Below are 13,865 nucleotides of genomic sequence, written 5' to 3'. Positions count from 1 at the left end.
GAAGTCCATTGACTGCTATTAATCAAGTTGACTTAGAGAATAGCCACTGCTATTCCTGGCATCAGTAGCTGGGATCTACTTAGTGTTTGGGTACTTTCTAGGTACTTGTAGCCTGGATTGGCCTCTGTTGGAAACAGGATGCTGGGCTTGATGGACTCTTGGTCTGATCCAGTATAGCAATTTCTTATCATCTTAAGTTCTTATTGAATGCTGGTCCCAGGTTAGACAACAGGCAACTCATAAGAATGATCATACTCTGGCTCTTTTATTTCTGAAAGCAATCACTTCTCTTTATAAAACAAGTTTTATTTGCACTGACGTTCCTTGGACTGATCACTTTTTAATTGAATTTAAGACCTTTTTACCATCTTTTACCCCATCTGATAAAATCCTTCCAGTTAGGGCTGATAGGCGAAATCATCTTGAGATCGAATCACTATGTGGTGCGTGGATCCTGAAGCAAACTAAGTCCGCTATTTTGAGTTCTGATAATACTGTTGCTGTTTGGAAGCAGTAATTGCAGACTGCTTTATTTATTTATTTATTTATTTATTTAAGTTTTTTATATACCAACATTCAAGACGGTGGTCCCATCATGCTGGTTCACAAGAAACAGGGGTGAAACTTTACCATTTAACAAAAGTGCAGAAAAGCAGTTACATAAAACAAGGGAAAACAATAACTTGGAATGAGAAGGGAAATGAAGATTAGATAGTAAAATATAAGTATAAATATAAGTATAAATAACATCTTTAGATCTTATTTCCCTGATCATGCAGGTGATTATTAAAACTTTGTCACAGAGCACCTTGGTTTAATAATAATTTACATGTGGCAAAGTGAAGAGCGTCCATGGCATAAGTCAAAGCTTACTGGTGATCATCAGACCTATTCAGACATTTTGAAAGGCTTTAGATTGAAGGCTGATGATTCTAAGAAACTTTTTTTAACTTGTATATAGACCACTCCAAATCAGCACTGTTAATTATTTCATATTGTTAAGTCTCTTATGTTGCCTCTTGATGATGAGATTAATGTGAAGCTTTGTCTTAGTCCTAATATTGCTGGTTACTTTTTTTTTTTAAGATTTGAAGGCATAGTTTCCCCTACATTCAGTGATGGGCTGTGGCACAGGAATTGATGCCGCTAGGTTGTAGGACCATTTTAGATTGGTTTCCTCTGATGACATTGTCCATGTTATTGGGAAACTTAATAATACCTTTTGCCTTTTGAGCAAAAGTTTAAATGTTTAATTGAAAATTTTGAGGGAGGACCTGGTTATTAACTTCTCAAGAGTCATGCTGACCATTACAAGATTTGTCTTGTTCTGGTTTTCCCAGTTGATGAATGATAACCCCTCCCATCCCCCCAAATCTCTTTTGTAAAAAATCTTTTTGTTGAAATTTGTTTGCATTGTTAGAATTGAAAAGGAACATTATTTCACAATAATTAATATTTTGTAATTGCTACATATTCCAGGTCTTTAATTCAGTATAACAATTTAAAGGAATGCACAGATAAATAAGGATGTCAATAATAGGGTTAATATTTAGATATGAAAAAATGTAAAGATGCCATATATGTATATTTTAGAATGGATACTGAAGAAAGACAGTCATTAAAACTTTAATGTAGGCACTCTTAAATGTTATAGAAGGCTGTATTTGCATGATTTCTTATTTGTTGATTACTATATTTCCATCCTTTTTGTTTTGTTTTAAGAAACTTCAAGAAGAAAATGCAAAATTAAACTATGAACTGGAAGACTTAAGGTAATAGAATACATTTCAGGTTTTAAGTATAATGTTTCCACTTTTTGCATTGCATATTTCTAGTTTCCACAGAGATTCCAGGAAAGTGGAATCTAGGTAAGTTATGGTAATTTTTTTATTGGACCAGTCCAGGAATAATCACAAGATATTGTAGATCAGCTCTTCACAGTATATAGATTTCCTCTTGATATGCGGCTGCAAGGTAGAAGGAATTCTCTGTTGATAAGCAGGGTTGAATTAGCAATGACAGTGAATGTACAGGAGTTCTTGCACAGGTGTTGGCTCATGATCCCCACAGTCTTTTTTTCATCTACGCTCCTCCACAGATGTGTACCCTTTCTCTCTCATCTACATTTTTTGTATTTTTATTTTTCTCAAACTTGCTTTGCACTGCCTCGGCATTCTCTCAATAGCACTTTTCAGTGCTACCCAAAAACAAGTTGTTATCTCCTCATGGCCGCCCCAAGAAGACTGCACCTAACAGCTTCAAAAACTGCATGTGTTGCTGATAGATGTCATAACTGACAGCCATGACATCTGCTGTTGGTGTCTGGGCCAGAGCACAATGCAGCTACTTGTTATGATTATGGCCAGATGACCTTGATCTGGAAGATGGAGTTACTTCACAAGTCTATAAAAAGCCAGAGTCATTTCTTCTGTCAATGTAGGGTATCCTCCAGCTCCCTCCATGCCAAGATGAAAAAGAAGCTCCTTGAGTAAAGCTGTCACTGTTGTGGTGCAGATCTCTGGATCTACTGGCCCAGCGGGTTTGAACAAAATGCAGAAGCGCTGCATTTTGTTCAACCCCGCTAGGGTGGCAACTAAGAACACCTGAAAAGTGGTATTCTTAGTTGCCATGAAATTGGCTAGAAGAGTCAGTGAGCTTCAGGCACCATATATGCAGTTTTTCCACAACAGAATGGTGCTCCGCATTCACCCCAAGTTGCTGCCAAAAGTGGCTTTGGATTTTCTTCTGAATCAAACCATTGAGTTGCCCATGTTCTTCCCCAGACTCGTGCTTATGAAGGGGGGAAGGCCATCCATTCACTGGACTGCAAAAGGTCCTTATCTTATTATCTAAAGAAGACTCAGCCTCATCATTGGGCTTCTGAACTCTTCATCTCTTACGATCTTAACATTGGGAATAGCAGTTGCCAAGCATAATATGTTGTCCATCTGGCTAGCAGTCTGTATAGAACATTGCTGTGTTCTCTCTTTCCTCCTCTATTGCACATTGCTATGCTTTAGCTAGTATCCAGATAATAGACTCTGTCAAGGCTCAGCAAGTGAGAGCCATGGCTATCTCAATGGCTTATCTGTGAGCTGTGCCGACTGAAGACATTTGCAAAGTTGGAGCTTGGTCATCATGTCACACCTTTACATAGAATAAATGATGGCAGATAAAAACCAAAAGGCCCATCAGCTCTGCCCAGTACTAAGTTTATATACATTTACCCAAAGTAGATCAAATTCCCACATGAAACCCAACCATCAATCCCATCGTGTCCCGTTTAGAGTTGTATCTGCCGCCCCTTCAAGGTTTCTCCAAGCCACCCAGAAAGCATAATGCAGCATATCATTGCTGCCCTAGGCTGCAATAGTCACTCAGTGATGTCTGCATTGTTCCCTTATTATTTTCTGGCCACCAGGGATCATCTGCGTTTATCTCAAGCTTTGTCTGCATTGTTCTTGTCATCACTAACTCTTCTGGGAGGGTATTCCAAGCATCCACCAATCTCTCTATGAAAAAATACCTCCTGATATTGTTCCTGAATCTACCCCCTTGGTGTTTTATATTGTGATCCCTAGTTCTAGAGCTTCCTTTCTATTGAAAAAAAACTTGGCTTCCTATGTATTAATACCTTTCAGGCTGATACAGAAAAACGCACGGGAGAGCGGGCGAGCGCCCGCCCTCCCGGCGCGCGCACAGGCCACTCTCCTGGGCACGCGATTCAGGAGGGTGGCCTATGCAAATTAGGGCCCGCGGTAAAAGGAGCGGCGGCTGTCAGCGGGTTTGACAACCGACGCTCAATTTTTCCGGCGTTCTCAAACTCGCTGACAGCCACGGGTTCGGAAAACGGACACCGGCATAATTGAGCGTCCGTCTTCCGACCCGCAGGCCGATTTTTTATTTATTTATTTATTTATTTATTTATTTTTACTTTTTTTTTTTTTTTACTTTTGGGGCCTCCGACTTAATGTCGCTATGATATTAAGTCAGAGGGTGTACAGAAAAGCAGTTTTTTTCTGCTTTTCTGTACACTTCCCCGGCACCAGCAGAAATTAACGCCAGCCTTTGGGCAGGCGTTAATTTCTGAAAGTAAAATGTGCGGCTTGGCTGCACATTTTACTTTCTGTATCGTGCGGGAATAACTAATAGGACCATCAACATACATTTGCATGTTGCGGGCGCTATTAGTTTCGGGGGGGTTGGACGCACGTTTTCGACGCGCTATTACCCCTTACTGTATAAGTAAGGGGTAAAGCTAGCGCGTCAAAAACGCGTCCAAACCTGGGCTAACAGTGCGCTCCACCGAAGCGCACTGTACTGTATCGGCTTGTTTGTTATTTAAATGTCTGCATCATATTCAACTCTCTCACCTCTCTTCTAGGATTATACATATTAAGCTCCTTCAACCTCCTCTCATGGGGCTTCCTGTACAAACACTGCACCGTTTTGATTGCCATTCTCTGGACTATCTCCAGGCTTTCTATATCTTTTCTGAGATATGGCCTCCAGAAGTGAACATAATGCTCCAGGTGACGCCTCACCATTGACCTATAAATAGGCATAATTACCTTTTTTTTTTTTTTCTACTGCTTATGCCTCTCCCTATTCATGAAAGCATTCACCTCATGCTTGCTACCTTGAAATCATCCAACCCTATCACACCAAGGTCTCACTCGTGGTCTGTGCACATAATCTCCTCACCCCCACCACATACCATTCCCATTGATTTCTACATCCCATGTGCTTGACACTGCACTTTTTAGCATTGAATTTTAACTGCCAAGTATTAATCTACTCATCACACTTTCTTAGATCACTTTTCATTCTGTCTAATCCTTCAGAGGTATCCACTCTGTTGCAGATATTTAGTGTCATCCCCAAAATGGAAAATGTTTCCCCCGACTCCTCCGCTATATTGTTAACAAAGATATTGAACAGAACTGATCCCTGAGGTACTCCACATCACCCTTATCTCTTCAGATTGAATTCAATTTACCATTACTCTTAGTACTGTATTAGTTTTTGATCCAGGCTACTACTTTGGGACCTATTCCCAGGCTCTTCAGTTTAATAATGAGCCTCCTATGCAGGACAATATCAAGAGCCTTGCTGAATTCCACTACTGTCTGGACAATCCTTCAAGTGATTTTAGGAAAGTGAATTTGCACAGCCTATTCACCCAGTCCACTTGCTGGGGTGGGGTCTGGGTAGTTTTTCAGTAAGTATTTCACTGCATCCCTCAACTTGGGACTCTGCATGTGTCATGGCTAATTCAGCTCTGCTTGTTGATAGAGAAAGGAAGTTTGCTTACCATAAATGGGGGTGACTATAGACAGCAGGATGAATTAACTATTCTTAATATCCGACTGACTCCCTGGAGAGCAGACTATCGAGCTAAAGCTAAGCTCTACAATCAACTAAGGGACTCATGAGGCAGCATGCATGCGGGAACTCCTATATTAGGAAGCGCTAGGAGAGTGGTCCCGTTTCCAAGGGGATTGTTTGCCCTTGGACCTTGGCACGACCCCAGAGGACTCCAAGGCAGAACCAAAGCTGGTGAGACATGTCCGAGCCTGGGCTGAAACCAGGAAGCCAGGCCTCTACCGACCTGTACAGCCTGAGTGAAGCCAACCATGCAAGGTTGGTCTCAGAGTGGTCCTCAGACTACTCCAAGCCCTTTCGGACCTGCCGTTGGGAACGGCAAAGGCAGCTGGCCGGACAGGAGGCGAGGGCAGACGAAGGCTCTGGAACATAAAGACTCAGACGAGGGAGATGTGAAGACACAGACAAGAATCTTGGGACGTGAAGACTAAGGATCAAGGTTCAGGGAACAAAGTCAAGTACTGAGTTGAGGCTGCGATGCAGTGTGCCCTACACAGCCCACCACAGGGCAGACCCACAGGACTGGTCACGGACCACTCTTGAGTACGAGGCAGACTTCAGATGACTACGTGGAAAATTAAACTGAAACATGGCGAAGATTCAGTAGAAGCCTGCACCGAGACGCGCCCTACACAGCTGCCCATGGCTGGTCACGGACCATGCTGAAATGGAACAGGTTCAATCAGAGTCTTAGGCATGGACGGAGCAGACTGAAGAACATCTGAGGACCGGGATGAGAGTCGGAACGGAGGGCCAATACGAGACTTGGCTTCAAACATGAGAGACAGGACCAAGACGAGACTTGGCTTCGGGCAAGGGTGACCCTCCGGAGACTTGAACTGCAGACAAGAAGACAGGCTCATGCCATGAGGTGATAAAACACAACATGGCACGCCAGGAGAGGTGACTACAAGGAACCAAGGGTTCAGGACATCAAAGTAGGATCACAGAACATCAGGAACAAGACGAAGGATATCCAGAAGAGACTAGGAACATCGAGCAACGAGGGATCCCACAAAGAACAAGAAAATAGCAGCAGCGAAGACGAGAAGTCCTTGGGAGGACTAACCCCAAGGAGACTAACTCCTTGCGAAGGCAACCAAGGACTGGAAGCTGGGCCCTTATATAGGGCTGAAGATCAAGAAACACTCAAGGCGGAGTCCAGGTGGGGTCTGGGGCATTTCCGGCTGTGGGCCTTTTAAATCACCGAAGGAGGTGCGGCCCGCGCCTTAAGAGCAGTAACAGGAAGCAGTGCAGGACCATGGCCAGCGGCCATGCTGCAGGACGCCAACACAGGAGCAGAGAGGAAGCTGGGCCCTGACATTAGCGGCGTGTCTGTCGCTGAAGGGAGGAGTTCAGAGACAGCCTCGAGAGTGCCAGAAGAAGACTGGGTCGAGGCAGCTTCCACGCCGTGGGAAAGGCTCTGGCTTTTGCGGCCTCCGGGCCATGAGGACGATGACGTCGGCAGCAGCTTTATGCCAAGAAGGGGGCCAAAGTCCGCGGCTCCCTGCCACGAAGGTAAACGCCTGCTTGCGGCTAGCCTGCAAGCAGAAGTGTAACATTCTATGCATGCTCAGCAGAGCAAAAACTCTATGAGCTTGGAGAGATGGGTCCGTTTGGTGCATTTGGATGATGTAACTCAAGTGTCATGACTATTTCATCCTGTTGTATACTGAAAACCCTATTTACAGAAAGCAAACCTGATGTATTTATATTTAGAGAATGTTGTGAAGGCAGCAAGTCCCACATGAGAAGTTTTTTTTTTTTAAACAAAAAACTATTTAATTAAAAGTTCATGCGAAGCAAGTAGCAAAAAAGATTGATACTTAAGTACTATTTGACATGTTGTGTATATTGGTGGAAAGTCTCTTTAATGTTTGGGTACTTGCCAGGTACTTGTGTCTTGGATTGGCCACTGTTGGAAACAGGATACTGGGCTTGATGGACCTTTGGTCTGACCTAATATGGCATATTTTAAGTTCTTATGTACTTCTGAGCTTTCAAGAGAGCTTTTTGCACATGCATGGGTGATTTCTTGCAGTCTGCTGAATCAGCTGCTTGTCTGTGCTTTCCTTGTCCTTCAAAGTAGGAGGATGCTAGACTAATGTAATTGCTATCATTTTTAGGTTTTTCTGTCTTTCAGATATTTTTTGTCTTTTTTTCTGCTTTGTTTTTTGTATTCCCTATTAGTACCCCTTAGGCATTTCCTCAAACTTAACTTTTCTTATTTTTCCATTGATACTGTATTGACTCTGTGCCAAATTTTCAGATTTGGCTCTGCAGCACTGCACTTTATGGCTTATTCAGTATCAATGGAACACTTTCTTGGTTTGAGCGGCCCAAGCAAATCAACCAAGCTATGCCCCCAGTTACACCTCCTTCCAATGCCAATTTCTTACCTTATATTTAGAGTCAGTCATTCTTTCTCACATACATTCTTCATATATGTCATATAGCATAATTACTAATTCCTAGACTGACCAATAAAAAGCTTGGTGCTAGAAAACCAGGCATATTGGTAAAGGAGAAAATGACAAAAACAGCATTACTAATATATGTTAGTACTAAGTGACTATTATGTACTATGTATGGAGAGAGAGAGAGAAAATCAAGTACCAAGGGATGCAATCAGAGATTAAGATAATTTGTTTTAAAGATACAGAAATAGTCCTACTTTGTTGGGTAACATTCACCTGATTAAAAAACTTCCACACTTACCACAATATACAGTCTGTAGATTTTGATGTAATTCTTAGTGGAACACAGGATTTGGTGAGAGAGGTAACAGTGGTAGGGCCACTTGGCAATAGTGACCATAACATGATCAAATTTAAACTAATAACTGGAAGGGGGACAATAAGTAAATCTACAGCACTAACTCATCAGGTGCGAGCCACAGCATCCTCTGTGGTGCATCTCCATAATGTCTCCATAAAAGACATCTGTAAAGCAGCTACTTGGTCATCAATACATACCTTTACAGCACATTACTTCCTTTGCCATCTATCAACTTCAGATAGCGTTCTGGGGAAAGCAGTATTATCAAATGTGCTTGGCAGAAGAGACATGTTCACGGAGGAAAATAACATTTATTAATTCTCAAGCCTTCCTCACTATAAAAGTATTCTTTTCTTTAAGTTTGGGACTTCCAAACAGCATGGCTAATTCAGCCTGCTTATCGATGGAAAAGAAGCAGTTTGCTTACCATGAATGGTGTTTTCTGGAGATAGGATGAATTAGCCATGCGTACCCTCCCTCTTCCCTGGACATGTCTCCTATGCCAGATTTCCATCTATCCTATTTTCTATCTAGCTTTCTAACAAACTGGAGAGACTGGGCTTGCGATTGATGTGGGAAGCACAGAGCAGGCGCGGCAGATCAAAACTTTGGTTTAGAGCCGCAGATGTCCACCAGGCGCTGCCGTGATAACTTCACCCAAATAGCATGGCTAATTCATCCTGCTATCTACGGAAAACACTGTTTACGGTAAACAAACTGCTTCTTCTTGCGTGACCATCACAAGACATGCCAAGAGACAGCACTTCTGGGATGGTGAAAATTTGGTGGGGCCAGGGCTCGAGTGGTCCACCCTGTCTAGTGTCTATAGGCTTATTCCCTTTTTTTACTCTTTGAAGCCATCTTTCTTTGAAGAAAATTTTTGTTTGATTTTCCTTCACTTATTCTCTAACTGAGATGTCAGCAAAGCAGGCCTGTTACTTCGTGTGGTACCCCAGGTGCAGTCATAAGATTTCCACTGCAGATCATCACAGCAAGTTCTGTTGGTGCCTGGGAGAAGATCTCAGTGTTTCTGACTCTGGCTTCTATATCTGGATGACACCAGGGCTGGATTTAAGGTTTTGGCACCCATAGGCAGGGTTGGAGAGTGGTTGGAGGGGGTTGGTGGGAGATCCTAGAGTTTGGAAAGTGGCGTAAGTTCCTCCTCCCAGAAACCCAGAATGCCCTAGCAAAGCCCCTTTGAAGTGGATAACAGGATTAGCTCCTCCTTTGCACATTTGCTCTCTTATTTGGCATGGGTATTTTATACCTTCAAATTTTGGCGCCCTTGGCAATTGCTTATGTTGCTTATGCCTAAATCCTAACCTGGATGTCACCCAGAGCCTTTCAGGTCAGGAGGAGAGTTTACATCACTACTTGAAAGACAAATTGTAATCAGGTTTGAACTTGGCTGTGAAGTTGAGTGAAAAAACTCAAGAAAGCAATTCGAGTTATGCAGATAGCCATCCAAGGACAGGGTCCAGATTGTTGACACCTCCCCAGTCTTTCACTTGAGTTAATTGAAGGATTCTGCTTGCAAGGTAAATCAGGTGAACCTTGAGTGAAGGTATCAAAGACTAGATGCAGCCCATTCATGTACAGTTCTGAGGGTGCAAATTTAGTCAATTTATCTTATGTTCGTGAAGAAGACTTCATAATGTTAGTGGGAATCCACAAGTGCTCCACTAATCGTTGAAGAATGAAATTACCTCCTGCCCCTGAGTCCACTAGGGCAAGAGTCAGATACTCTAAGGGTCCGCAGATCAAGGATACAGGAAGAGACACCCAGTTTCCCAGACATATAGGGCATGTTTGAACAGCATGGCCAGCTTGTCCACAGTACATACACAGCCCCAGTTTCTTCCGTGTTCTTCTCTCTTTAGCTGTCAGATGGCTGCAGCCTAATTGCATTGGTTCTTCTTCGTCAGCAACTGGAACCGGGAGAACAGGCCTGGGTATGGACTTAACTCGAGTTTCACCCTGAAAGGATCTTCTGGGAGTCTTGGTCTCTTGAACCTTGTCACGAAGTCGGCGATCATTCCTTGTTGCCAATTTCACTAGTTCAACCAAGGTCTCAGGCATTTCATGAGCAGCGAGCTCTCCTTCAGACGAGAAGAAGAGGGTCCTCAGGCATTTAGGGTCCCAGTGTAATTCAGATGCCAGTGTCTTGAATTCGATAGCGAAGTCAGCCAAAGGTTTATTACCTTGCTTTAGGTGAACCAAGGAGGATCCTGCAGTGGTATACTGGGCAGGGTCATCAAAAACTGATTTGAACAGCTCGAGGAAGCTCTCTCTCTCTGCCCTTCGGGATAATTGCTAACCTGGGTACCCGCTCCTCGGGGGCCCTCTGCTTTATTTCAGGTGCCTTACAGGGATCAGGTACTCGCTCTTCGAGGGCCTGCTCTCCCTGCCTCGATACCTGTACCATCTTCTTCAACCTGGTGGAATCGCATACCTACAGCAAGCATCTAGTGAGTAATCTAACTCTGTCTGTCTCATCATCAGTACTGCCTTGCTGGGAGATCTACACCGGAATTCCCCTATACCAAAAGGGTGAGAAGGGTCCCCCCTGCTGAGGGTCCTGAGACTGCTACATCCAGACTACCTCATTACTGCCACCTCTGGTGGTACACCTCAAGCTGTATAAATAAAGAACTAACTGTGTTGTGCGTCCTGCGTTTAGCCCAGTACTGTGGCGCTTTACGGGTCTCCTCCCTGTGGGCCTGGTCATCTGCCACAGTACCTGAGAATCCACCCAAACACCGCTTAACCATAACACACACACTCTTGCAGAGGTAGCATTGAAGTAGTGAGAATATCAATATTTTGTGCTTCCTGTTAATAAGATGAATAGGCGTAGCGTTGAGCTCAACTTCTTGAAGCTCCCACATGAGAGCAGGATTTATTAAGGGCAAACAAAGATTGTTTTCCTGATGTTTACCAATCAGCTTGGTATGGTATTCAAAGGTGGGTAGATTCCAGAAAGGTGTGTGATTGGATAATATAGACCTACTTATTTTTGGTAGTAAAAAGAATGGGACTGGGCTGCAGTTTTCAGAAAAGGGCTATCTAATTTACATGTGAATCCTCAAGCACAAGTGAGAGTAAATGATACAGTGTCATGGACCTTCCCTTTGGGAAGAGATATTGCACATGGAAGTCCCTATATTGTTTATTGCCATAGAGTCACTAGCCAGTATAATTAGGGATTTGAGGGATTCTGGGATTTCAGGAATCTGGAGAGAAAATGGACCAGAGACTAGGGCTATACGTTTTGTTGATGCTGGGTTCTTGTATATCCATAATTTGCCACAATCTCTGAACTTACTATTGGGGGGTCATTCACAAATTTGCCCAGCTTTTAGGATATAAGGTAAAGTTAACCTATATAGAAAGGATTTAATTAAATATTCCCTTGTAATAGATTGTTCTGTCTCGCTCCATGGTGTGACCACATCCTGAGTATTGTGGCAGTTTCGGTTACCGTATCTCAAAAAAGATATAGCAGAATTAGAAAAGGTACAGAGAAGGGTGTCCAAAATGATAAAAGAAATGGAATGATTACCCTATGGAGAAGAAACAGCTGTGGGGAGATAAGATAGAGGTCTATAAATTGGGCAGATTGGAACAGGTGAATTCTAATCAATTGTTTACTCTCTCAGAATATACAAGGATGAGATGACATGCAATGAAGTTACTGAGTAATACATTTAAAACAAATAGAAAATATTTTTTCTCAATACATAATTAAGCTCTGTAATTCATTGCCAGAGGAGATGTGGTGAAAGTGTAGCAGGGTTTATAAAAGGTTTGGACAAGTTCATGGAGGAAAGGTCCATAACTTAAACCAAGGGAAATGCAGAAATACACTTCATACAATATCATATAACTAAAACCAATCTACTTTATTACAGTTTTCACTTTCAACAGCATTTATAAGTGATACAGCTATTTTTATAAATACCAAATTTATATATACCCTTCACAAGCAAATTTGGACCAAGCAAACAAATTAACATAATAGGGTCCACAAAACACAGCATAAAACAAACAACCAAAAAATACAAGACATCAAATTATACACATAAACAGTCCAAACCAAATAAAACCCATACAGAATAAATAAACCCAGTCTTGTAAATATAAATGTCATATAAATCCAGCAGAGGAGCCGGTTATACAATATATAACACACAAATCCAATCCTCCTGATGAACCCCTGTCCACATTGTACAGTAGGTCTTTCATTAATCACCCTTAGACCATTGATACGTTAGCAATTCTTCTTTCAAAGGTAAAAAAAAAAAAAAAAGACTTATAATGTCCACACTGGGCACTCATGGGAATATTATCCTAGGATGATGAACATACCACCTCCATATTCAATTCAAAGCTTAATTTGTTACTGATAAACAATTAAACATCTTCCTCTGATGGTTATGGAATACCAATTGATAAAGTCACTAGACTACATAATAGCTGGAAATAAAGATGCTGCACAGTGTCCACGCCCGATATGTTTCTTCGGTAAACAGCTTTTTCAGGGGTTCTTGACAAACATGTTATGCCGATGGATACCTTCCTCCAAACTTTCACCTCTGTGTGGACCCCATAAGTTCATTACTCCGTTTGAGGATTAAGAATTGGATTCTTGAAATGTGCCCATAATTTTACGGGTCCGAAAGTTGTGTGGTACTATTAAAGTTCCATCGGATGTCACCTAGAGCATAACAGCAGTGTGTCTGGAAATGGAAGCCCTAAGGAAGGCACTGGTGAGTAAGAGCCTGAAATTGATGCAAGACTGAGCAGCAGAGGTGTTGTTCATCTGGGAGTGAGACATCTTTGGACTATTGGTACAGGAATTTGAGACAGGAATTTTCCTCCTCTTGTTCCTGCAAGCATGGAAAAGCTCTTCCCCTGTGGTGCCAGTTTATGGATCAGGGGTTGAGCATGGCATGGAAACTTTTGGCGCCAGATTGAGTACCTGAAACATGTGAGGGACTCCCATTGGGGCCATCCCCCTAGAGCTGAAGAAAAGATTGGTGCCTTCAGCACAGGGAATTCCTTGACACTATAACAGGAGATAGTCATCATTGAAGGTTCCATAGTCCTTTTTAGGGGCAGAAGATTCTCATAGCATCGAGCCATTTGTTTTACCTGGACCCGAGACCAGCCTATGCACGGTCTGTGATGTCAGCATGGAGCTTGTATTCTAGAGCTCAGTCAACATAACTCTATACGGCATACCCAGGCAAAATTGATTGTCAGAGCAACTTTGGTGCATAAACCCAAAAGTCCTACTGCTGGTGCTATGGTGTGGAAGAAGGTGCTACTTGTGCTGTTCAGGAGTTGTCAAAACATTTTTATGCCTCTTTGAGCCTTGAAGACCAGAGAGGGAGATTAGAACCTCTCCTGCCAAAATGAAGGAAATTCTCCCACATAGTGCTGCCGTCCAACATCCCATACCAGTGCACACCTCTCCTCAAAGCTTCCAGTGTTGGGGGTAAGTTCTCACTATGAGGTGTTAACTTCCCTGCAGGAGGAGAATCTTCATTACAAATTGGAAGGGAAAGAAGTGGGATCAGTTCATTCTGAGTTCCTACTGGACTTTTCCCCTTTGGACCAGCAGAAATATCCTCAGTCACCCTCTTTATCATTGGAATTGTGATTCAGTATCCCCCTATGGTTGGGAGAGGAGAGGAGGA

At 42.7% G+C, this 13,865-nt stretch overlaps 1 protein-coding gene across 3 annotated transcripts in view; it reads left to right on the top strand.

The window, feature by feature from the left end:
* The window catches only part of LOC115073872, a 350,431-nt gene that overhangs the window by 43,124 nt on the left and 293,442 nt on the right, over window positions 1-13,865 (top strand). For all 3 annotated transcript variants that reach the window (XM_029572796.1, XM_029572788.1, XM_029572807.1), the window contains one exon: window positions 1,723-1,772. In XM_029572796.1, the coding sequence (XP_029428656.1) occupies window positions 1,723-1,772 (50 nt within the window). The remainder of the gene's footprint in view (window positions 1-1,722; window positions 1,773-13,865) is intronic.

The sequence above is a fragment of the Rhinatrema bivittatum genome, chromosome 1 (assembly GCF_901001135.1).
Source record: "Rhinatrema bivittatum chromosome 1, aRhiBiv1.1, whole genome shotgun sequence".
NCBI classification, from domain to species: domain Eukaryota; kingdom Metazoa; phylum Chordata; class Amphibia; order Gymnophiona; family Rhinatrematidae; genus Rhinatrema; species Rhinatrema bivittatum.
Note: the sequence above shows the minus strand (reverse complement) of the source record. Positions and strands in the feature narration are given on the sequence as shown.